This window comes from Syngnathus scovelli, chromosome 10 (genome assembly GCF_024217435.2).
Source record: "Syngnathus scovelli strain Florida chromosome 10, RoL_Ssco_1.2, whole genome shotgun sequence".
Lineage (NCBI taxonomy): Eukaryota > Metazoa > Chordata > Actinopteri > Syngnathiformes > Syngnathidae > Syngnathus > Syngnathus scovelli.
In genome coordinates, this window is record NC_090856.1 from 6,240,676 (window position 1) to 6,264,077 (window position 23,402).

The window sequence follows — 23,402 nt, forward strand, 5'->3', positions numbered from 1 at the left end:
CGACTTTGACTTTCTCACGCCTCTTACTACCGTCACATGCTGATGCTGACTCCACACATCCCATCATTACTCTCCAAGGATAAGCCAGTAACGTGAAATGTAGAGTGTGCGACAAAAGGATCAGATAATGCGCAATGCCAGCATGTGCCACACACAATCAAATCTCATCTAGAATCTTAAGAAATAACATTTTTGCTTCAAGTCAATGGACATTGTTCTGCTCCTTTTGCTGTTATTAATAGTAGTATTAGTATTAGTATGAAGAAGAAGAATAAAAGCGGTACAGAAAATGGATGGATGGATTTACATTAGGCTAAATGCATAGGGCAGTTGATTCAATACCATTTATTATCCCCACCCCGTAGGATTCACCTCATTTATCTCTCGATCTGCACGCGCTAACCTATCTCTGACCCACATAATGATTCCTCTCACATATCGTTTCAGGGTAGACTAATATTCCCCGCACTCCAGCTTCCTGGAACAGATAGACTGAATGCGGACAGGATATATAGAAGGATTTTTTTTCATGCTTACTTTATTATAAAAGCAGGAGTTTGTAGTACATCAAGATCACTGCTGTCAACCTGAAGCATTATTTTACTTTTTCTATCCTACTATTGTATTCATACCATCCTTTGTAATAAATCCATCCAGTGTTGAAGCCTGGCTGAAATACTGTCAACCTAACACCTTGATTTGTCTTCCCTCTCTGCAGAAAAGCTTGCGGAAGCCCAGCGCCGCTTTGCCACCTTGCAGAATGAGCTGCAGTCTTCTCTGGACGCCCAGCGCGAAAGCAACGCTCCGCCCGGTCTGCGTAAACGCAAGACCGTGTTCCACCTCTCGCAGGAGGAGCGATGCAAACACCACAACATCAAGGATCTAAAGCTTGCCTTTAGTGAGTTCTACCTGAGCCTCATCCTGCTGCAGAACTACCAGGTATCAATGTCAGCACACTTGGGGAAAAATGCAGTTCACTTTCAATGGTCACACCGGATTGTAGAAGGAATTATTTAAATAATACCTGTCAAAGTGATGGAGGCTACTAAATGTTGCAAAGAAAGTTTTCTGGGGCTGCTTTGCCACCCCAGAACCAGGACAGCTTGCTGTAAAACAAATCCATGGATTTAAAACAATATTCAGGAGTGTATTTGTTTTTTTTGTGTCCACAGAATTTAAACTTCACCGGTTTCCGTAAGATCCTGAAGAAACATGATAAGATTCTGGATACCTCTCGGGGAGCCGACTGGCGTGTGGCTCACGTTGAGGTGGCACCATTCTACACCTGCAAGAAGATCACACAGCTCATCACCGAGACTGAAGTGCGCACATACAAACTGTCTGAAAACATGGCAAAAACATGTCTTCAATCTTTGATGCGTGTTTGTGCATCCAGACGTTGGTGACCACAGAGCTGGAGGGGGGAGATCGTCAGCGGGCGATGAAGAGGTTACGTGTTCCTCCGCTTGGGGCCGCTCAGGTCAGAATGGCCTTTTCGACATTCGTGACAATGAATCGTAAAAACCTAATCATGCTAGTAAGCATTCCGAAACAAGTATTGAACCGTTGTATTACACTGGACATCGTCTGGAATCATGAATTTAATTTGAGTTGTTGCTTTTTGCTATTTATTTTGAGGATTTTTTTTTTATTTACCCTAACCTGATAACTCATTCACTGGCTGGTTCAGTCTAGAAAAAAAGATAATGGTGTCTAGACACAATAAATAGAATGGTAAACTCATTATTTTTCTGAAATTTGTTTTTTCTATTTAATTCTTTTTTTTATTTCATAATTTTTTATAATGTTTATCTGTGTTGCCTCAGCCTGCTTTGGCCTGGACGACCTTCCGTGTGGGTCTTTACTGTGGCATCTTCATTATCCTCGCTGTCGCCTTTGTCCTAACAGGTAACATTTTCTGACCTTGATTTTTTTAATGTCCAAAATTTGACAAGGCCTTTCCTCAACTTGTTGTTTTGTACGTTGATCCAGGTGCAGTGTTCATCCGCTATGTGAATGTGTGGCCTCTGGTGCGAATCTACCGGGGCGGGTTTCTCTTGATCCAATTCCTGTTCCTGCTGGGCATTAACACGTACGGCTGGAGGCAGGCTGGAGTCAACCACGTGCTCATCTTTGAGATCAATCCTCGCAACAACCTCTCACACCAGCACCTCTTTGAGGTCAGATGGAGACACGTCCAGTTAATGGAAGTGTTCTGGTTCGTAATTAATCAATATTTGTGTTGGTTCTTTTTTTTTTTTTTTGAAGATCGCCGGGTTCCTGGGCGTGTTATGGTGTCTCAGCATCTTGTCGTGTCTCTACTCGGAGTACCTCTACTTCCCCATGCAAATCTACCCCCTCGTCCTCTACGGCTTCATGCTGCTCTTCCTCATCAACCCCCTCAAGACATGCTACTACAAGTCACGGTTCTGGCTGCTCAAGCTGCTGGTCAGTAGACCTTCACCTCCGTCTTTTAACAAAGACTGCATTTTTATCCATGACGTGTTTTATTTTTTTATATTGGATGGTTCGAATTACAGCAAACATGGCACTCTGTGGCACTTATTCCTTTATTTTTTTTTCTTGTGTGCGTGTGTGTGTATGTGTGTGTGTCTGTCACAAAGATGAATACTGTGTACATCTCAGACACGTACTATCTTGATTCTTATGTTAACAAAACCCTTCTGTCTTGCTTTGCTCTTTGTCTGAGCTGGGCTACATGGCCGCAGTGTGCTTGTGTGTGTGTGTTTTATCTTCGTGTGTGTGTGTGTGCTGATAGATAATAGAATGCATTCTGATCCCAGGGGAGATGGACGCTGTGACTGTGCAATCATTACCAGCATAGATCCATCAGTATGCTGAATGGCTGAGCTCCTCCTTTCCCTCCCACCTCTCTGCTTCTCCCTCCCCTCACCCCTTGTCATATCCTTGTCCTTTACATCAAGTCTCCCTGCGGTCTTACGAACTATCTACAATCTCAATTGGTTACGCGCGATCATACTAATTAACACATAATTTGAGGACCTTTGAGATGTGCTTGCCATGGAGTATTATTAGATACTATTCACGCAAACAAACGTTAGAGTGCGTTCCCGTCTAAGCCAGGTGTGAATGCGTCCAAGACGAGACAAAGTACAAACATTTCATTAGAGGACAAACTTCAACTAGATTATTATTGTTTGCTGAAGCGATGAGCCGGCAGCCTTGTGTTGTCTCGATCAATACACACTGTGATTGACAGGTTATATTGCTTATGTATTCTTTGACATTTTCACTGTGTGTGTGCGCATATTGATTGTGTGTGTTTTAGGATTGAGGTTGTACACTGCATGGGAAATGTAGCGTCACAACTAAATGTCATATGTGGCCTAAGGGTGGAAGTGAATGGCGGGTTGAAGCATTTTACAAAAGGTTTAAGAATGCTCCTCAGGCTAAAGCCATGTCGCAAATACACTCACCACCTCGACCCGACATTCAATAATAATTTCGACCCAGTATAAAAACTACCTGATTATCTGACACCATTTCATCCTCATTCTGCGTGTCCTGTGGCGTGCTAATGAGGCCTTCTGCCATGTGCGTGCTACAAAACCATTAAGTGCGGTTGTTAACGGCTTAGCACACTCTTAACAACAAACAATTATGCGCTGATTCATTGTTGACTGTCCCAAATTGCCGTTTAGCTCCCAGCAATAGGATGACAATCATACAGTATATCCCAGAAGTAGTTAAACAAAGCAATTAAAACCGTCTCGCTATCACAGCATTGTATCACAACTAGAATAATAAATATGTTGTTAAATACATCATCTTTAAAAATGGCCGTTTCCTTTTCAGCTCTTTTATTTGGATCCTGTGAAGGTGTACCTAATGAAGCGTCCAGTGAGTACATATCTTGACATCTTTCCCTTCTCATTTCCAGTTCCGGGTGTTCACGGCCCCGTTTCACCGAGTTGAGTTTGCTGATTTCTGGCTGGCCGACCAACTCAACTCGCTGGTGGTGGTCTTGATGGACCTGGAGTATCTCGTCTGCTTCTACATCTTTGAGCTGCAGTGGACCAACAGCAAGGGGCTCTTGCCCAGAACAAACGGTGCCTCATTCTATCTTAATTACATCTGACACATCTTTAATCTGGTCTAGGAAAATAGTATAACATTGAATTCATTTTATTTTCCCTGGCAGAGTCGAGTAGTTTCATGTGCCACAGTTACTCGTACGGTCTGCGCGCCATCATCCAGTGTCTGCCCGCCTGGCTGCGTTTCATCCAGTGCCTGCGGCGTTACAGAGACACCAAGAGAGCCTTCCCCCACCTGGTGAATGCTGGCAAATATTCCACCACCTTCTTTGTGGTCACCTTCGCCGCACTCTACGCAACACACAGAGGTAACACACACACACCTCTGCACTTTAATTTAAGCACACAGGCTTTGTACTGAGGTGTTGGAAGCAAAGGTGACCTTGAGCATATGAATGCCAGAAGTTGACCCTCGTTGGGCTCCCATTGCCGGCAGCAGAAATGGAAAAGGGTTGTCAAAAGCATCTACAAGTAAACAAGATGTTGATCTGTGTTCAGTGTGCGGGGTCACAAAGGTGAAAGAGATAAAGAGACAGACTGGAAAGAAAGAAAAGAGAGAGTGCAAGAGAAGAAGCAAGAAAAACAATATTGATAGAATTGAAATGGGAGGGTTTGTGCTCCATTAAAAGTCCGCTCACTCTCAATCTGACAGCCTCGCAATCAGCCTGCAATTATTTTCATCGAGGAGGCCAATCACAAAGGAGTTGACGCTCAAAAGCTTCTTTTCAGCACTTTTGTGTCGAAATAGTCCATCGCATATTCTGATTCCGCTTGGCTTATTTCAAAGCATCCCCTTTTCCCCCCTTCTTCTGCTCAGATGTCAGTTTATAGATTTTTTTTTCCCCAGGCTAAGCTCAGCTCTTCCCCTTTTGAGAAAATGTGATTTCCCACTTTAGTTTCCCTTAAACACACATTTGCTAGCGCATTAGGTACACTCGCAAATTCTTCCTTTACAAAGATAAAAATGTTCAGTTTAGGTTTACCGGTAGGCTGTCTGAGAAATATTGATTTAGCAATGCATTTAGTATTGTGGTTGAAGATTGAAGTGGTGGGCGTCGGAAATGAAGGCTCGCCGCACACCAAGTGACTGGACAGTTGTGAAAAAAAATACACTCAGCAACACACCGGGGGTTGAACGCTTGTACAATAGCAACTCACTGCAGAAACATTGCGACCCTTTTGTTTGTTTTTTTAAAAGCTGAGGCAAGGTTGCTACATCACAATTTATATGTAACTGAAGTGATGATGGGAAAACTTGTGGCAAGCATTATTCATCCTTCCTGTAACGTTTGTCCTCATCAAAGTCGAATGATGTTATTTTTGCGGCACTGCACTGTATCATACTCAGAGCTATTTTCAATTATTGCTTTTAATTCCTCCTATGAGGAGGAAGACGCTGAGACAGGCTACCAGGAACCAAAGGTGTCCATTAAGTCACATCCTCCCCCTTCTTCTGGTCTGAAGCCCGTCGACTAATGGCCTCCCTTCATGTCTTATTCTCTATGAAGCTGTCTTTCATCCCACACAATCATGGAGGCATGGACCTCTGGCTGCTTCGTTCATGGCCGACGGTGGGGAAATTCACACAAAAAACACACAGTCTTCGAGTGGTGTTATTTAACAATATATTGATATTGTGTTTCTGGACTAGTTAAACAATATTGCTACATTGATACATATAAAAAAGACGTAAGTGTCAGAGAGTTGAGTTTGTAACGTCGGCTCGGTCTCCGCTATTCATTTATTACCAGCTCGTCTGTAGGACGTGTCACTATCATCGATAAAGCCCACACGGACGGTGTTTGTGTGTCACTTCATCACCTCGCTCCTTCCTGAAATGGCTCGCCTTTATCTCCGGGAAAGCATCAAGGGACAAATAAAAATGATAGTCTCTGTGTTAAATGAGATTGACCCCTTTTTATTAGATGCTGCTCTCACAAGATCTAACCAAATAAATGTAGGATGTATTTAAACCAAACCATTTAGAAATTTCACACAGAATTCAAAACTGTCCTAATTACAAGTCTTAATTTAAAGGTTCTCTTGTCCGAGCCAGGATGCTGCATGGAATGGGAATTTCCAGATTGCATGCTCATGTCCTATGCGTAAGAAACATAATGCAGAAGTTGTTCTCAGTTTGACATGAATATTTTTAACGCAAATTTCCCACAACCAGCTAAGTAGAGGACGTGTTTTTCTACATTTTCCATTAAATGATTTGTAACATGTCAGTTACAGAGACAGCGCTTTTTAGACTTGCCATCACTTCCTATATTATGCTATAAGAAGTCAATTTTTATTGAATGCGCTGTTAAACAGGAGAGGAAGAAAAGAGGTCCGCCCGAGGTTGAACACGAGTAGCACCGAGGCCTGCGTTGACAGCTTTTACAACTTCATTTCATGCGCTGAGCCCTTGTCAGTGATGAGAACGTGTAACAGCACACTCAAAATGCATGTTAACTAATAAAGATGAAAGACGCTTTAACGGAGCACTGAGAAGACCATCTGACTAAAATTAATAATCCAGAGCCACACTCGGCCCATGAAGATGTTTTATGGTGCTGTCAGTAATCTACATACTACTTTGCTGGAAAGTGCCTGAATTAATATAGTTGATGATATGTATGACCTTTTTTTTTTTTTTTTTTAATTGTCTTTGTGGTGGCTGTGGGTTGCCATAGAAACAGATGATTCCATTAGCGGTGACAGATTGATGCTATGAAGTTGCTGAGTTACTGGAGGAACTGCAACACGCTCTCTCACTGTCACTTTTTATTAACCTTTCATTTCCCTGCCCCTGACTCTGACCACCCTTAGTCACTATTGCACATGCAATCATTGTCCGTTTCAGCTTATGTAACCTTTTAATCGAAAGCAAAGGGTTAAATGCCTTGCATGTGGCAGGAAGGAACAAATCACATCAGACGATCTTCTCCAGGGGCTGGAAAGTGTCAGCGGTGGAGCAGAGGGCCTCCGTCTCTATGGCGGCTTGTTAGTGGAACAACAAAACAGTGAAGTCCAATTGAAAAGTAGAACTTTGGCTCCATCATGTGGTATTTTCATTTCCCAAAAACTATTTTGAAGAGCGGGAAGGAGCTTCTTATTAGGTATATGACACAAAAGATTGGTCACTGTACCTCTCGTGTGTGTTCCAGAGCAAGGCCACACTGACGCCGACACGTTCTTCTACCTGCTGATCATCTTCTCCACCATAAGCTCGTTCTACACGCTGATCTGGGATCTGCGCATGGACTGGGGACTGTTTGACCGAGGGGCTGGAGAAAACACCTTCCTCAGAGAAGAGATTGTTTACCCGCACAAGGTAAACTTAGGCGCACACATCATTATCTTAACAGCATAATTGACTTAGTCAGCCTAATAGCATAATTGACTAAGTCAGTTACTGGCGGTATGCAGGCGCCCTCTAGTGGCAGAAGAATGGCTGCCCTGAGGACACAAACTGCAAAATATTAATGGGAAATTTAGTTTTTAGTGGAATTTTTTTGTGTGTTTGATGAACATTTAGGCCTTCTATGTGACTATTTTGGAAAACAGTTGGTTCAGTCATTCAATTCAAAAGTTGCCACCACTCATACAGATGAATTAAATGCGTGAGGGGAAAAAAATTCACATCTTCTCCAACCTCATTTTGAAATGACAAATAACGTTTCTACACTATTGATAAATATTGAGCTGGTTTCGTTACAATGAGTCTAATCCAAACCCCTTTTTGTTTGTAGGCCTACTACTACTGTGCCATTTTAGAAGATGTGATCCTGCGTTTTGCCTGGACAATTTCTCTCTCTTTGACCACTATGACTAAGATTCACTCGGTGGGCGACATCGTGGCCACCGTGCTGGCTCCTCTTGAGGTCTTCAGGTAGGCTTTCTCCTCACAGAGGGACTCCTACGTTCACAGCTGTCCCGACATACGCCATTGTCCTTCGTCTCTGCAGGCGTTTTGTGTGGAACTTCTTTCGCCTGGAGAACGAGCACTTAAACAACTGTGGCGAGTTCCGAGCTGTGCGAGATATTTCCGTGGCGCCGCTCAACGCGGACGACCAGACGCTGCTGGAGCAGATGATGGACCAAGAGGATGGTGTCCGGAACCGCTCGGGCAAGAAGACCTGGAAGAGGTCCTACAGCCTCACGCTGCGGCGCCCCTTGCTGTCTTCTCAGTAAGAAGAGAAAACTCAGTGACTGTTATGAGAGACTGCAAAAGTAGACTCATATTCTTTTTGTTTTGTAGATCCAAAAAGGACACCAAGGTTCTAATTGAAGATACGGATGATGAAGCCTTCAGCTGAATCACCAGCAAGCAGCAACATTGTCTACACACAAACACGCACACACGCACAGGGATAGACGCTCTTCACCATTTTAACCTTTAGTCTAAAAGTTTAAAAATAACCTTTTCAAAAAATGTCACTTGGCAATGAAAAGCATGTATCTCCATCTTTATCGAAAGCGTCCAAACTTAATTTTAAAACATGGAAACAATAGGAGTATCTTTTTATCTACAAAGAGCAAAAACAAATGAAAAATGCATGGATCTCCAACTTTTGTGGATTTTTTGTTGTGGCATATAAAAATAATATATTTCCAAATTTGTGGATTTTATTTTGTTTTCAGCTTTAAACAAATATTTAGAAAAATGTATAGCATGTCAACATTTCATGGATTTTTTTAAACTTAAAAACCAAAATACTGAAGAGAATGTATTCCTGAATGTTGTTTTTTTTTTTTTTTATACAAACAAATATTACCAAGAATGTATTTTCACATTCGTGGATTTTTTTAAACAAAAAAGATGTTGACCAGAATGTAGTCCCATTTTTCCCCTTCTAAAAGGTAACAAAAATATCCAATAGTTGTGTTTTAAAAGTAAAAGTAAATTCAACGCAAAACAATGCATTTATTTTTATTTCACAAAATTTGGAGATACGTGTTTTTTTATGTCTTCAGTGTTTCTGTTCAATTTAAACAGCTACAAAATTGGAGATATTCGCTTCGTTGCTCAGTGACTAAATCAATGAGTGACTCAGAAAGAGGACCTCGTTCCCTCATCCTCATGTAAACACGCACACACACACAAACACACTATAATGTGGCGATACAAATTGTTGAAGCACAAACATAGTTTTAAACTCATCTTATAAAAAAACCTAACCTACCAAGCTGCCATACTTTATCTTCCTTTTCTCTATCCTTTCATTTTTCTGTGCAACAAAAAAAGCAAGCATCTCCAAACTATTGTGTTCATTTGAAGCCTTAAAAACGGCATTTTTTTCTGTTTGTATGAAAATGAAAACAAATTGGAGGTGAATATTTTTTGTTGTTGCTTGCACGGGCGACGTTTTGCTTGATTTCTAATCAAGTTACACCGACGACTGTTTACATGCCTTTTTAGACTACTTGCAGGATCAACAGGGACAACGACAAAAAAAAAAAAAAAAATCAACAACCCAGAGGAAGAACTCTTAACACGCAGCATATCAAGTCACGTCAACTACTTTGACCTCGATGAAGATTATTTTATACTTCTTTTCTTTCTGTTTTTGTTTGTCATTTTGTTCTTAGTTGAAATTCAACAAGTGCTGTCGCAACACTGGAGGCACTTGCAGGAAAAGTGCATTTAATATACAAACTACTTTTACACAACGAGGGATGTTGCTTTGTAATATAATACTTTGATGTGCATTAATACTGTAATGTCGTCGTTGCGGTAATGTCTTGTTTCTACTCGTTAAGTGAGCATCCACTCAATGATGTTTTTTCTAATCTTTGGACTAACGTTTCTACTCAATTTCTTGTCAGACCCAAAACCAATCTGTGCAAAAGGAATGTATTCCATATCCTTGATAGTCATCTTAAGGTCTCCATGTACTAGTAGACTCTTTGTCTTCTCTAGTAAAACCATTCAGTGCACTAGTGGAGTGACGAAGGCCAACTGGTGTTACTAGTGACGGTTTTCTACTATTGTATGACATTTCTACATAGTAGTAGGACAATAGTTTTAATAGGCAAAAGTGTGCACTATTAGTCAACTCCAAAAGGCCAAGAAGCAATGTGCTTTCGAGTGAAAGTCACGTCCCCCCCCCCCCAATACACGAGACATCGCTTCCCTCAACACAACGTTTTTGTACAGAGTTGCCTTGCTTGCATGCTGCTTTTCATTCAACAATGTACATACATACAAGTTAATTTATTGTTCCTGGTGTGTCTATTTATATTAGCAGCCATGATTGATGTTGCCATTTTGGACAAGCAGTATTTTGTAGCTTTGTTTGGTTCTGTTTGCGTACGTGTTTGTTCTAATCCTGCTCTTTTTCATGTGAACCTATTTAAAAAAAAATGTGAATGATTTTGTTTTTAAGTGTACATTAGTGAATGTGCATGAAGCTATCGTGGCTGTGGCATGAGTTGTTGTAGATGGATGCAATCGGACCCACCAGAGGGAAGAGGAAACTGCTGAAAAGCCTGTGGCACGCCTCCAAGATGTGTTTCTCTGACACAGTTTTTGCTTCACTCGTGACGTTCAAGTGCTTCATAGTTGATCATCTTCCCTGTTGTAATGTTCCCTTGTAGACTAGCTGAATGTGATGTTAGATGGATGTTCTACATTGATAAGAAACCTAAGTTGTGGCTAAAAGTGATGTTAAAGTAAGATGAAAAGATAAAGAATGTCTCCTTGTAGATCATCTTCCTTCAATTGAGTAGTTTGTATATGTTGAGTGTATAAATAACACTGTTTTCTCTCTCTCTGATGTATTTGTAGTTCTGTACACACTTTGGTGATTCTGTCATATCTGGGTTTTATAAACCAATGTTATTTTGAAAGCTCGCTCTGCCTCGCCTCTCTTTTTTTCTTGTTGAAACATACTTAACTGAACAATGTACTGGGGCTCATTGGATTTTTCATTTGGAAGCAGCTATTAAAAGTAGAAAAATGACTGGTTATTTGATTTTTGTTTTAAAATGAATACACAAAAGACAGCTTGATATTCTTGTTTGTTGTCTGGAACGAGTAAGAAAAATTCTTAACAGAAAATAGATGGCTAGATAGATGTCCTAATTCTGGAGTCGTTCAAGAGAATTACGCCTTACTTACACACGCATATATATACGTATATATAATTGAATATAAAAATAAATACGTTTAATTGTTACAGTTTTTCTGCCAGGTTAATTAGCCCGTTTATAAAATTATTAATTAAATGATGTAACAGGTCGCAATTTGTTTGGCGCATGCGCAAAGGACTCTTATGTAACCGATTTTACTCAAGGATAGCGGACTCTACCAAGATTTTCTCAACTAACTTTTTAATTTGGAGTCATGACGAGTTAATGTGTTTCATTGTTCCGTGTGCAGTAAAGTGGTAAGTTATTATTCGCCGAATAACATGCATACAACAAATAGTACCTCATGAGCCAGCGAGGTTTGTACTACGGGCGTTAATGTTAATGCTAGCGTTGCTAATTACACAATTACTTTGTGTGTGTACCGTTTCTATTGTACTTTCTTCCTGTTCATTCATCGTGTTGCGCTTGTTGTTGCTTGTGCGTAAGAAAGCGTCACTGCAATAGCTCTGTCCATTTATACTAAAGCAGTAATAAACAATTAGAACGCTAATTAGGTAAAGACTGGTCAACTGGTCGTAAATTCAAAAGGCTGCCCCCAAGTGGCACAGAAGCTAACTGCAAGTCAAGCCCGGCGCTCGAATTGCCATGAGGAAAGTTAAATTGTGTCTCCAATTTTACATTGAAAGTCATATTATGTTTCTTTTAAGCGTTGCTGAGTTGTGTAATTTGTATATTTTGGTTTTGGGTGGTAAACGTCTTTGATTGGAATTACACTTATAATACATGTACTTGACTAATGCGGAACCTTTCTCCTTTCCGACGTTTTGCCGGAACTTTATAACAGACGTACGGCGGTGTTGCTTCTTTCACGTATAAACAAAATTCAACCACTGGTAAACACAAACGCGTGATAATCTTATCATTGTTTTTTTTTTTTTTTTTTTTTATGTTTTTCTTATAAAAATACGCATTTTGTTTTAAAAACAAATAAAAGCAAAACAGATCTCGCAAAGCATGCTGGGACTAGAAAACTGGCAAATTTATCTACATCTAAACTATTTTAAATCGTCTTAACCAGTCTTGAATTTTTCTCTAATTTGTCGTTTTACTTGTCGTAGTGTAGTGCAATTGGACAAAAGTACACACTCGGTTGCCCTCTGGGTACAAATGGTACCCTCGCAGATGACTTCCCGCCGCGGCCCATGATTGAGTTAAGACTATACTTTCAGGGATCATTTCTATAGTTTTTAACTTGAGAAATGTTTTTCTAAAGTGACGGTTTTGCTAACTACGATGACGAGACTTGATGTTCCTTCCTGAGCGTGAAGCTGGCGTAGGATAATGATTTATCATATGTCCTTCACCTTTGATGAACGTTCTTTACTTCCTTGTGGAGTATTGAGGGAAGGAACATGATCAGAGTAGTTCTTATCAAGATGTTAAAACAAATTGCCATCTAATATGTAGGTAATTGCTGCATTGTTTCAATCGCGACGTTGTGTCGTTGTTAGTCGGTAACAGCGTCAGCTTCCTTTGTGACAAGAATAGTTTAATATTTATAACCTACATTAACATATACTGTGCTAAGTACACGAATTAACAACCTTCTTTGTAAACGCGGCTCATAATACTTGCCGTTTTGTTTCTGTGCCACTTGAAGACAACCTTCTGATGCTTAGTAATTGATGCATTACCAAAGTTCGATGGATCATTCAATGGCTAAAAGTTTCTTGTATCCTCTCATCAGTTAAAAGAAGGATCTTAGAACCAATACCTTTTTCTCGGCTGGAGGTCTGTCTGTCTTTGTAAAGAATACATCCGATCGTTGTATCCCCAAAACATTTTTTTCCACTCCTCAAAGCATAATTGACAGGTCTGTCTTTCTAAAGAATTACTCCAATTGCTGTTATATATTTCTCGAAAACCAAAAATTGACGACATTTATATTCTGATGAGTGGTCAATTTTATTGAAAATGTAACTAGATACCGTTAGATGAATCTGCTGAATGTAGGTAGTGGCAGATGATGGTAGTTTTGTTTCCACAGTACTAGGAAGCTCCGCTTTCGCAGAGCATCAAAAAATTGAGATAGACTCTTGTTGTTCCTCCCCACGGAAATCTTTAGTAAAAGGCGAAAGATTTATACGATCTGAAGAGAAACAAGAGTGAACTGAGAATCTAGGTCCAAACGAGCCACCCCATTGCTGGTCTCACCAAATTAACGGGCGGTCTCACGCTCAAATTACAGCAACCATTCCTTCTAATACAAACAAGAGACATTCGTAGATTTACTATACTTAGAAGGACTCAACCTAAATAGACAGTTTAAACGAGTATTTTGTGTTCATTAATGTGTTTTTTCCTATAAACATAGTTGGCGCATAGGATTATGGGTATCTGATTCACGACGTTGGCGCTCGTTATTTCAAACAGCGTCACCTATCGATTGGGCGACTATTCTGAGTGTGAGTATTGAACGTAAAAACAGTTGTATGTCTTGGTCCGTGTACTTTTGGTATGAGAGAACGGGAGATGGTCCGATTTCCGTATTCTATTTTCAAATTTGTAATTTCATATTTTTATTCAACACAAATCGGGAAACAAAATACGATCGTAATTTCTCAAATGAGTGTTAATAAATGCTGGCATAGATTGGAGTGCAATTCACCTCCACTGCGATGGTGGCGTTCGAGGGTTAATGTAATTTGCCACAGCAGGAAATAGGAAGCAGTTTGGCGAAGTCGGCCGCGTGTTTTTTTGCGGCGTGTTTTTTTTTTTTTTTTTTTTTGTCGTCAAAATGTTCATCAAACAGCTATTGTGCTTTCGGTTCCGAAATGTATCCAAACATCAGATTGTTTTTGGCGAATGACTAATTCGTTTGGTTGGTCATTAAAAGCTATTCCCATCAGGAGCTCAGTTCATCGTTATTCTATTGGGTCAACGTGAACCACGTGACACTAAACCTACGCGAACACACGAAAATCTGCAACCATTTGCTCGATGCACAGGCTGAAAACAGCACAGTGACGCATTATCATTCCAAACTGTTAATAGTTGTTGTTTGAGTGGTCGGTATGTGGAATTAGCATGAGTCGATATATTTAAACCGTAACTTGAATTGGTAGTCTCTTTATTGAATTGGTTGCCTCAGACCCATTTTGTGTTATCGCTTCTCGGCCTTTTGGCTAAGATCAAGTGTAGTATCTGTTCTTATCAGTTTAATATCTGATACGTCCCCTATCCGGGGACCATATATTAAATTGATTTTTGGAACAGGGAGATGGAATAGGGGCTTGCTCCGTCCACTCCACGCATCGACCTGGTATTGCAGTACCTCCAGGAACGGTGCACCCCCCCTCTACTGGTTAAATCAGGAGTTGTCTACTCCGACAGCCGTTGCAATCTGGTTAGATTTAAGTCCATGACGGCTCCATTTAAGCGGCAATAAATTCTTTGCGTTTCTTTGCTTCAGATTTGCCATCTTTGTTCCAGGAATTTTTAGTACAATTGTTATTCTCAAGTTTTTAAGAAAATGTCATTTTCAAAACTTGCTCAGAAAAAGAAATAGATATATTTTTCTGCGGTAATGTTGGAGATTTTCAATAGATACAAATTCATACCGTTTTAGGGTTCTCAGGTGAAAAGAGGCAATGCACGATGGGCATGTTTTTACTTCATTTATTATGGTTTATTATGGTTGCTGCCATCACCACTAGATGGCGACTCTGAGAAAAAGGAGGTGAACAAAGGCGTGGAGGCAATAGAAACAGAAGCAAAGTATGATGGTAATGTTTTTTAATCTATTTTTTTACGTAATTAATAATGCTTTGGTTTTGTAATGACTAAAGGTTACTATGTTAACAGTTCTATGAATGCTGTCTCGTCCACTGAATATGTGTGCTCACACATTTGTAGCAAATTAGCCTCTGACTGAAGATGGTGTGCGCGGTAAAGACCTCGGCCCCGGCGACTTGTACAACTCATACTTACCTGGCAGGGGAGACACCATGATCAAGAAGGTGGTTCACCCAGGGTGAGGCTCAGCCATTGCACTTCGGTTGTGCTGACCTCTGCGAATTCCCCAAATGTGGGAATCTCGACTGCATAATTTGTGGTAGTGGGGGACTGCGTTCGCGCTCTCCCCTGATCAAAATGTGAATGGTAACCAAGTCATGATCAACAATTGTGTTTCAGCCAAATCTAAAACGCACCACTAGATGGTGATTCCATGGTAATGCTTACACTTAAAACGTGTCGTTGTGAGTCCAGGCTTGCTCTGCTGCTCATAGAGTTCGGTTCCAACTCTCTTCCCGGACCTGTTTGTTTGCATTGTGCACGTTCTCCACTCTGGTTTCCTTCCATTTCCCCAAAACATGCATGATAGGCCCATTGAGCGCTCCAAATTGCGCGTAGGTGCGAGTGCGGACGTTTTTTCGTCTCTGTGTGCCCTGCGATTGGCTGGCAAACGTTTCAAGTTGTCCCCCGCCTACTGCCCGATGACTGCTGGGATTGGCTCCAGCACGCCCGCGACCCCCCGTGGGGACAAGCGGTACAGAAAATGGATCGATGGACAATTCGTCATCAGTGCTCACGGCCGGTGGATGAACTGAAACGTGTCAACAATGTAAAGTTGATTGTTTGGCTACTATAGGCATTTTTAAAAGCCTCATGATGTTATTTTTCAATGACGTCGACGCTCAATCTAATCTAACATAGTCCTTTACTAGTCGTGGTGTAGTGAATTTGGACAGAGGTTCCCCTCTGGGTAAAAATGCTACTCTCGCAGATAGATGACTTCCCGCCGCCGCCCGTGATGGAGTTAAGACTATACTCTCAGGGATCATTTCTATAGTTCTTAACTTGAGGAATGCTTTTCTGAAGTTACGGTCTGGCTAACTGCGATGACGAGAATTGATGTTCCTTCCCGAGCGTGAAGCTGGCGGAGAATAATGATATTATCATAGATTTTCCGCTCTTGATGAACGTTCTTTGCTTCCTCGTGGAGCATTGAGGGAGGGAACATGGTCAGAGTAGTACTTTAAAGTTGGTTAAAACAAAACGTAAGCCATGTGTAATGATGTGCTCCTAATGTTTCTCCCGACGTGATTTTAACCGTGTTGTTGAATTCAAATAACAATGGCAGCAACCTGTCATGTTTTTTGAAGTCCTTATACCTCGTAACTATAGTTTACATGGTGTTGGATTTTGTCCACAGTTTAAGGAGCGCGCTATCTGCGCCTCACGGCAAAAGCCATTGCCAATCACCTGTTATCCAATTTACTCACTGCGTGCTCGTTTGATTTCTTCAGATTTAGGAAATTGCTAGGACACTGAAGCAGAAATTAGACTTACACAGGTTGGTTGAGTTCAATCACAATTCTTGTTCAGAAAGTTCTGTTTTCAGGAAAGTACAATACAGCGCTGGGCCTTTCAAGAGCAGAAAGTCTCCATTCAGAAAAGGCAATGTTCAAGGTTCTTTGATCAGCTTCTATTCTTCAGTTGCACATTGTGGGCCGAGATTGATGAGTCTTTGGGGTGGGGCAAGTTCGCCATGGGAGTGGGTGCTGGTTATGGGCGATTCGGTGTGTGTGGGGGGCTGTTGTCTTCCATCCCGTCTTTCGGCCTTGGCGATCATCTTTGGCCGAGTCCTTGGCTGGCTCCCTCTGGCACCTGCTGGTTTTATCTCCACGTGACCTTCCTGTGAACATTCTTCACCAATCTTGGACATACACTGGCGTACCTCATTCTTTCGATTTTGTCATTTTGTACGAAATTATGTTAGCTTTTGGCTGTGACACCATTAATCTATTGCTGTTCCCTGACTATGTAAAGTTTGTTCTTTTGATACTTCATGTCTTTGCTTACGTCATTATATTCTTAGTTTAATCATGCTTCCAACCATATCTTTTCTTTGTTAGGCAAAATATTTCCCTCTGTGCAGAGCGTTCAGTAGTAATCAAAAACTGGCGTCTCGCATTAGCCAAAACATAAGATACAATCAAGTACTGAACGGTCAAGACGACTCTGGCCGTGTCCATGATTTAGAGAAAAACATCAGGCATGCATTACACAGTTCCTTAAGGGTCATTAAGCTATTTAGGCAATATATCCAAAGTCATTTGTTATTTCAAAGTGCTCAGAAATATATATATCAGATCATAAAGTTATAAAAACCTTTCTCATTACCACTTATCAAAAATGTCTAGTTATGTCTTCTTTATTGATTTGGTGTGTAGGTATAATTATATGCTTAAAATGTTTCTTTTATTTATTTAATATGTGAATATACTTGTCTGCTTATGTACTTTATTCAATGAGGTTTGAGCATATCTGTTTTTGTATTTCGACCCCATTCCTTTGTACTATGTGTCCTCTCTGCATCCATTGCAGCCTGGTCATCCTAGAAGAGGGACCCTCCCATCTGTGGTCTCTTCTCAAGGTTTCCCATTTCCCCTAGCTGGAGTTTTGAGTTTTTCCTTGCCCTCTTGGGAGTTTAAGATCAGGGGATGTTTGAGAATATCTGCCATTTTTCACATGTCCTGAGTATTGTTGTTAGTCACCTAAATGTTGAACAGAGGCTGTGATTTACCAAAGTCAAATTCCTTGTTTGGCCCGCTCAAACATGGCGAATAAAAACTCTTGAATTAGTACTCTTGAATTCTTGAATTCAACGGCTTAATTTTTTACAACTTCAACATCGACACATTATACTGTGCTAAAAAGACGACTTAACCATCTTTTAAATGCTGGTTATACTTGCAGTTAGCTTCCGTGCCACAGGAGGGCAACTTTTTGATTCTTAGTAATTAATTTCCCCTCTGTTAGGGCCTAACAGGTCACTTAGGTGGGGTGAAGTCCCACTTAGTAAGGAAGGAAGTAATATTTCAAAAAATGTATTTTATTAAATTTTTGCCTTTGCACTTTAGTGTATGATCCTGTATTTACTCTTGCAAATGTGGATTTTCCTGGATTGGCCTTTCTAAACCTGTTTTGTTAAAGTGTATATGCCGTTACACCGCTAGATGGCAGCAGCATTGATTTCCGCGCCTGACCACAAAAAGAAACAAGAATCACGTGACGCGCAGGAAAAGAACCAATGCATGTTGGGAATTACAGATGTATGTTGTTTTTGTTGTTGTTGTTCCTATTTACATTGATTTGGTCAATGACTAAAGGTACTAAGTTAACAGGTCGACGAATGCTGTCTCATCCACTGAGTATGTGTGCTCACACTTTTGTAGGAAATTAGACTCTGACTGAAGATGGTGTGCGCCGTAAAGACGTCGGCCCCGGCGACGTGTACAACTCATACTTACCTGGCAGGGGAGATACCATGATCAAGAAGGTGGTTCACCCAGGGTGAGGCTCAGCCATTGCACTCCGGTTGTGCTGACCCCTGCGAATTCCCCAAATGTGGGAATCTCGACTGCATAATTTCTGGTAGTGGGGGACTGCGTTCGCGCTCTCCCCTGATCTTACTGTTTAATGCAAAAGTAGCTATGACAGAAAAAACGGTGCTTACACGAAGCTTAAATTTGCTTTGACATGATGCTTTGGAGCGTTAACTGATTTCTGCCACTGTGCATTTACTTGCCGAACTTCACTAAACAAATTAGTAAGTGCAAAATAAAATGTAGTAACTACGTTCCCGACTCGTTACATGATACGAACGTACTGATGCATTACTGGTAAACTATTCCCACCAGGAGCTCAGTTCATCGTTATTCTATTGGGTCAACGTGAACCACGTGACACTAAACCTACGCGAACACACGAAAATCTGCAACCATTTGCTCGATGCACAGATTGAAAATGGCACAGTGACGCATTATCATTCCAAACTGTTAAGAGTTGTTGTCTGAGTGGTCGGTATGTGGCATTAGCATGAGTCGATATATTTAAACCGTAACTTGAATTGGTAGTCTCTTTATTGAAGTGGTTGCCTGAGACCGGCTTCTGGTTATCGCTTCTCGGCCTTTTGGCTAAGATCAAGTGTAGTATCTGTTCTTATCAGTTTAATATCTGATACGTCCCCTATCCGGGGACCATATATTAAATTGATTTTTGGAACAGGGAGATGGAATAGGGGCTTGCTCCGTCCACTCCACGCATCGACCTGGTATTGCAGTACCTCCAGGAACGGTGCACCCCCCTCTACTGGTCAAATCAAGACAAGCTATTTTCAGAAATCCGTTGCAATCCGTTATCTTGATTCCCGCAGGATGAAAAAGTAAGCCATGTCTTGTTGGGGTTTGATCTAAGTTCAGGACGGCTCGACTTGAGCGGCAGCAAGCATTTACGTAGCCCTTGTAAAATATAATTAAAATGTGTTTCTTTGCTTGAGATTTTCCTATCATTGTTCCAGGAATTTTTAATACAATTTTTATTTTCAATTTTTTAAGAAAATGTCAGTTTCAAAACTTGTTCAGAAAAAGAAATATATATATTTTCTCTGCGGTAATGTTGGAGATTTTCAATAAATACAAATTCATACCGTTTTAGGGTTCTCGGGTGAAAAGAGGCAATGCATGATGGGCATGTTTTTACTTCATTTATTATGGTTTATTATGGTTGCTGCCATCACCACTAGTTGGCGACTCTAAGAAAAAGGAGGTGAACAAAGGCGTGGAGGCAGTAGAAAAAGAAGCAAAGTATGATGGTAATGTTTTTTAATCTATTTTTTTAAGTAATTAATAATGCTTTGGTTTTGTAATGACTAAAGGTACTATGTTAACAGTTCTATGAATGCTGTCTCATCCACTGAATATGTGTGCTCACACATTTGTTTCAAATTTGCCTCTGACTGAAGATGGTGTGCGCCGTAAAGACGTCGACCCCGGCGACTCATGCAACTCATACTTACCTGGCAGGGGAGATACCATGATCAAGAAGGTGGTTCACCCAGGGTGAGGCCCAGCCATTGCACTCCGGTTGTGCTGACCCCTGCGAATTCTCCAAATGTGGGAATCTCGACTGCATAATTTATGGTAGTGGGGGACTGCGTTCGCGCTCTCCCCTGATATTTCTGTGTAATACAGTAACATGACAGAAGGGCGCTTAAATGATGCTCAAATTTACAGCGACGGGACACACTGAGCGCTTTGGAGCATTAACTGTTTTCTGTAAATGTGCATTTACTTGCCGAACTTAATTAAACACATTAGTAAGTTCAAAATAAAATGTAATAATTACGTCCCCGACTTGTTACATGATACGAACGTATTGATGCATTACTGGTAAACTATTCCCATCTGGAGCTCATTTCATCGTTATTCTATTGGGTCAACGTGAACCACGTGACACTAAACCTACGTGAACACACGAAAATCTGCAACCATTTGTTCGAGGCACAGGTTGAAAACAGCACAGTGACGCATTATCATTCCAAACTGTTAATAGTTGTTTTTTGGGTGGTCGGTACGTGGCATTAGCATGAGTCGATATATTTAAACCGTAACTTGAATTGGTATTCTCTTTATTGAAGTGGTTGCCTGAGACCTATTTCGTGTTATCGCTTCTCGGCCTTTTGGCTAAGATCAAGTGTAGTATCTGTTCTTATCAGTTTAATATCTGATACGTCCCCTATCCGGGGACCATATATTAAATTGATTTTTGGAGCAGGGAGATGGAATAGGGGCTTGCTCCGTCCACTCCACGCATCGACCTGGTATTGCAGTATCTCCAGGAACGGTGCACCCCCCTCTACTGGTCAAATTAATATTATAAATCCTCATTAAGCCATTGCAACCCGTTAGTTTCAATCTAACGGGATAAAACAGTTTAGACATGTCTTGTTGGAGTTTAAGTTCATGACGGCTCGACTTGAGCGGCAGCAAGAATTTACGTAGCCCTTGTAAATTATAATTAAAATGTGTTTCTTTGCTTGAGATTTTCCTATCGTTGTTCCAGGAATTTTTAGTACAATTCTTATTCTCAAATTTTTAAGAAAATGTCATTTTCAAAACTTGTTCAGAAAAAGAAATACATATTTTTTTCTGCGGTAATGTTGGAGATTTTCAATAAATACACATTCATACCGTTTTAAGGTTATCAGGTGAAAAGAGTCAACGCATGATGGGCATGTTTTTACTTCATTTATTATGGTTGCTGCCATCACCACTAGTTAGCGTCTCTAAGAAAAAGGAGGTGAACAAAGGCGTGGAGGCAGTAGAAACAGAAGCAAAGTATGATGGTAATGTTTTTTAATCTATTTTGTACGTAATTAATAATGCTTTGGTTTTGTAATGACTAAAGGTACTATGTTAACAGTTCTATGAATGCTGTCTCATCTAGTGAATATGTGTGCTCACACATTTGTAGCGAATTAGCCTCTGACTGAAGATGGTGTGCGCGGTAAAGACTTGGGCCCCGGCGACTTGTACAACTCATACTTACCTGGCAGGGGAGATACCATGATCAAGAAGGTGGTTCACCCAGGGTGAGGCTCAGCCATTGCACTCCGGTTGTGCTGACTCCTGCGAATTCCCCAAATGTGGGAATCTCGACTGCATAATTTATGCTCGTGGGGGACTGCGTTCGCGCTCTCCCCTGATTTACCTGTGTAATACAACAACATGACAGATGGACGCTTTCAGCGACGGGACGCACTGAGCGCTTTGGAGCATTAACTGTTTTCTGGATATGTCCATTTACTTGCCTAACTTCATTAAACAAATTAGCAAAATAAAATGTAGTAAGTAACTACGTTACCGACTCGTTACATGATACGAACGTATTGATACATTACTGGTAAACTATTCCCATCAGGAGCTCATTTCATCGTTATTCTATTGGGTCAACGTGAACCACGTGACACTAAACCTACGCTAACACACGAAACTCTGCAACCATTTGTTCAATGCACAGGTTGAAAACAGCACAGTGACGCATTATCATTCCAAACTGTTAATAGTTGTTGTTTGGGTGGTCGATATATGATACAAAATCATGGCAGAAGTGTGCTTACACGAAGCTTAAATTTGCAGCGACGGGACACACTAAGCGTTTTGGAGCCTTAACTGTGCATGTAGTTGCCGGACAAATTCGTAAGTGCAAAATAAAAATAAAATAGCTACGTTCCCGACTTGTTGCATGACACGAACGTATGTTTTTGTAAAAATAAAAATAATAGACCTTGATATAACTTTCACATGACCTGCTTTCTGGAATACCCCCACGCATCATTTCCCGTTCTCAGTTTACCTACACTATAAAGAAAAACTAATGGCCAAAAGGTACGTGAACCCAGATACACAACTGATTTTACTTGCAGTACTCACACTAAAAAAATAGTCGCCCAATCGACAGGCGACGCTGTCATAAAAAAAAAAAAAAAGTACTTACGTCATCGTGTACCCACAATCCTTTGCGCTGACATCGTTTACGACGACGAACTACATTTCTAAACACCAAATACTTATTTGAACTATACGTCTTGGTTAGGCGTTAGGTCATCCTAAATATAGCCAATATATCAAGGTGTATCAATTTTATTTAAAAAATATATATATTGTTACAACATGAGTGTGACACCGCCTGCTAACTTGGTGAGACCAGCAATGGGGTGGCCCGTGTCGACGCTTTCAGTTAGTTCACTCTTGTTTCTCTTCAGATCGTATAAATCTTTCGCCTTTTACTAAAGATTTCCGTGGGGAGGAACAACAAGAGTCTATCTCAATTTTTTGATGCTCTGCGAAAGCGGAGCTTCCTCTTTTTGTCTAAAAATACTATTCAATCGTAATGGCCACCTGCCCAATTTGAACGCTGTGCGACTCGTTTATCTACGCAGCTTCTATTCAGGTGGTACCAATTTGAATCATTCAAACATTTGGTCAACTGCTTTATGTGACTGTATGTTTTACGTTGTTATATGAGTTGGTGTCCCCCAAAATAACACATATCGGCATAAGGGATTACTTTTTCAATCTTTTATTCAAACACATTCGGTATAGTAACACCATCAACTACAATCCAATCAATGTTGGAATGATTTTAGCTCCTGCAGAACTTGAAAATGACCAAAATCATTCCAACATATTTTCCAAGATTGAGAGCTTAACACCTTTGATTTTTGACCATGATATTTCCCTAAAAGTGATAACAATTTACACTTGAAAATGGCGGTATACCTAATGGAGTGTCTGTGTGATTCCCTCGTCAAGCGCACCTGCGTTAAAAGATTTTGGCCATTTGAAGTTCTGCAGGAGCGAAAACTTTTCACGCAGGTGCGCTTAACGAGGGAAC

The 23,402-nt window shown here is 40.7% G+C and overlaps 1 protein-coding gene, 1 long non-coding RNA gene and 11 other non-coding genes across 13 annotated transcripts in view; 12 read left to right on the forward strand and 1 right to left on the reverse strand.

The window, feature by feature from the left end:
- xpr1a (xenotropic and polytropic retrovirus receptor 1a) overlaps positions 1-10,920 on the forward strand; it is a 35,313-nt gene extending 24,393 nt beyond the window's left edge. The window contains exons 4-15 of the mRNA XM_049717603.2: positions 719-939; positions 1,173-1,322; positions 1,397-1,480; positions 1,827-1,908; positions 1,993-2,180; positions 2,269-2,448; positions 3,923-4,091; positions 4,184-4,384; positions 7,232-7,398; positions 7,817-7,956; positions 8,033-8,254; positions 8,326-10,920. Of these exons, the coding sequence (XP_049573560.1) occupies positions 719-939; positions 1,173-1,322; positions 1,397-1,480; positions 1,827-1,908; positions 1,993-2,180; positions 2,269-2,448; positions 3,923-4,091; positions 4,184-4,384; positions 7,232-7,398; positions 7,817-7,956; positions 8,033-8,254; positions 8,326-8,383 (1,862 nt within the window). The 3' untranslated portion in view covers positions 8,384-10,920. The remainder of the gene's footprint in view (positions 1-718; positions 940-1,172; positions 1,323-1,396; positions 1,481-1,826; positions 1,909-1,992; positions 2,181-2,268; positions 2,449-3,922; positions 4,092-4,183; positions 4,385-7,231; positions 7,399-7,816; positions 7,957-8,032; positions 8,255-8,325) is intronic.
- A 343-nt stretch (positions 10,921-11,263) lies between these two features.
- LOC137840689 (uncharacterized) lies at positions 11,264-22,865 on the forward strand. Its single transcript, XR_011087594.1, has 3 exons — positions 11,264-11,455; positions 18,182-18,277; positions 18,401-22,865. It is a non-coding gene; the product is annotated as an uncharacterized lncRNA (long non-coding RNA).
- On the forward strand, positions 12,373-12,585 carry LOC125976479 (small nucleolar RNA U3). Its single transcript, XR_007484359.1, has one exon. It is a non-coding gene; the product is annotated as a small nucleolar RNA U3 (small nucleolar RNA).
- Positions 13,215-13,328, reverse strand: LOC125976486 (U5 spliceosomal RNA). The gene has a single exon (XR_007484366.1). It is a non-coding gene; the product is annotated as a U5 spliceosomal RNA (small nuclear RNA).
- LOC125976435 (U2 spliceosomal RNA) lies at positions 14,325-14,515 on the forward strand. The gene has a single exon (XR_007484322.1). It is a non-coding gene; the product is annotated as a U2 spliceosomal RNA (small nuclear RNA).
- Positions 15,142-15,305, forward strand: LOC125976406 (U1 spliceosomal RNA). The gene has a single exon (XR_007484297.1). It is a non-coding gene; the product is annotated as a U1 spliceosomal RNA (small nuclear RNA).
- On the forward strand, positions 15,981-16,194 carry LOC125976483 (small nucleolar RNA U3). Its single transcript, XR_007484363.1, has one exon. It is a non-coding gene; the product is annotated as a small nucleolar RNA U3 (small nucleolar RNA).
- LOC125976395 (U1 spliceosomal RNA) lies at positions 18,468-18,631 on the forward strand. The gene has a single exon (XR_007484286.1). It is a non-coding gene; the product is annotated as a U1 spliceosomal RNA (small nuclear RNA).
- LOC125976436 (U2 spliceosomal RNA) lies at positions 19,122-19,312 on the forward strand. Its single transcript, XR_007484323.1, has one exon. It is a non-coding gene; the product is annotated as a U2 spliceosomal RNA (small nuclear RNA).
- On the forward strand, positions 20,015-20,178 carry LOC125976419 (U1 spliceosomal RNA). The gene has a single exon (XR_007484310.1). It is a non-coding gene; the product is annotated as a U1 spliceosomal RNA (small nuclear RNA).
- LOC125976439 (U2 spliceosomal RNA) lies at positions 20,670-20,860 on the forward strand. Its single transcript, XR_007484326.1, has one exon. It is a non-coding gene; the product is annotated as a U2 spliceosomal RNA (small nuclear RNA).
- On the forward strand, positions 21,547-21,710 carry LOC125976421 (U1 spliceosomal RNA). Its single transcript, XR_007484312.1, has one exon. It is a non-coding gene; the product is annotated as a U1 spliceosomal RNA (small nuclear RNA).
- On the forward strand, positions 22,751-22,864 carry LOC125976487 (U5 spliceosomal RNA). Its single transcript, XR_007484367.1, has one exon. It is a non-coding gene; the product is annotated as a U5 spliceosomal RNA (small nuclear RNA).
- Positions 22,866-23,402: the final 537 nt, after the last annotated feature.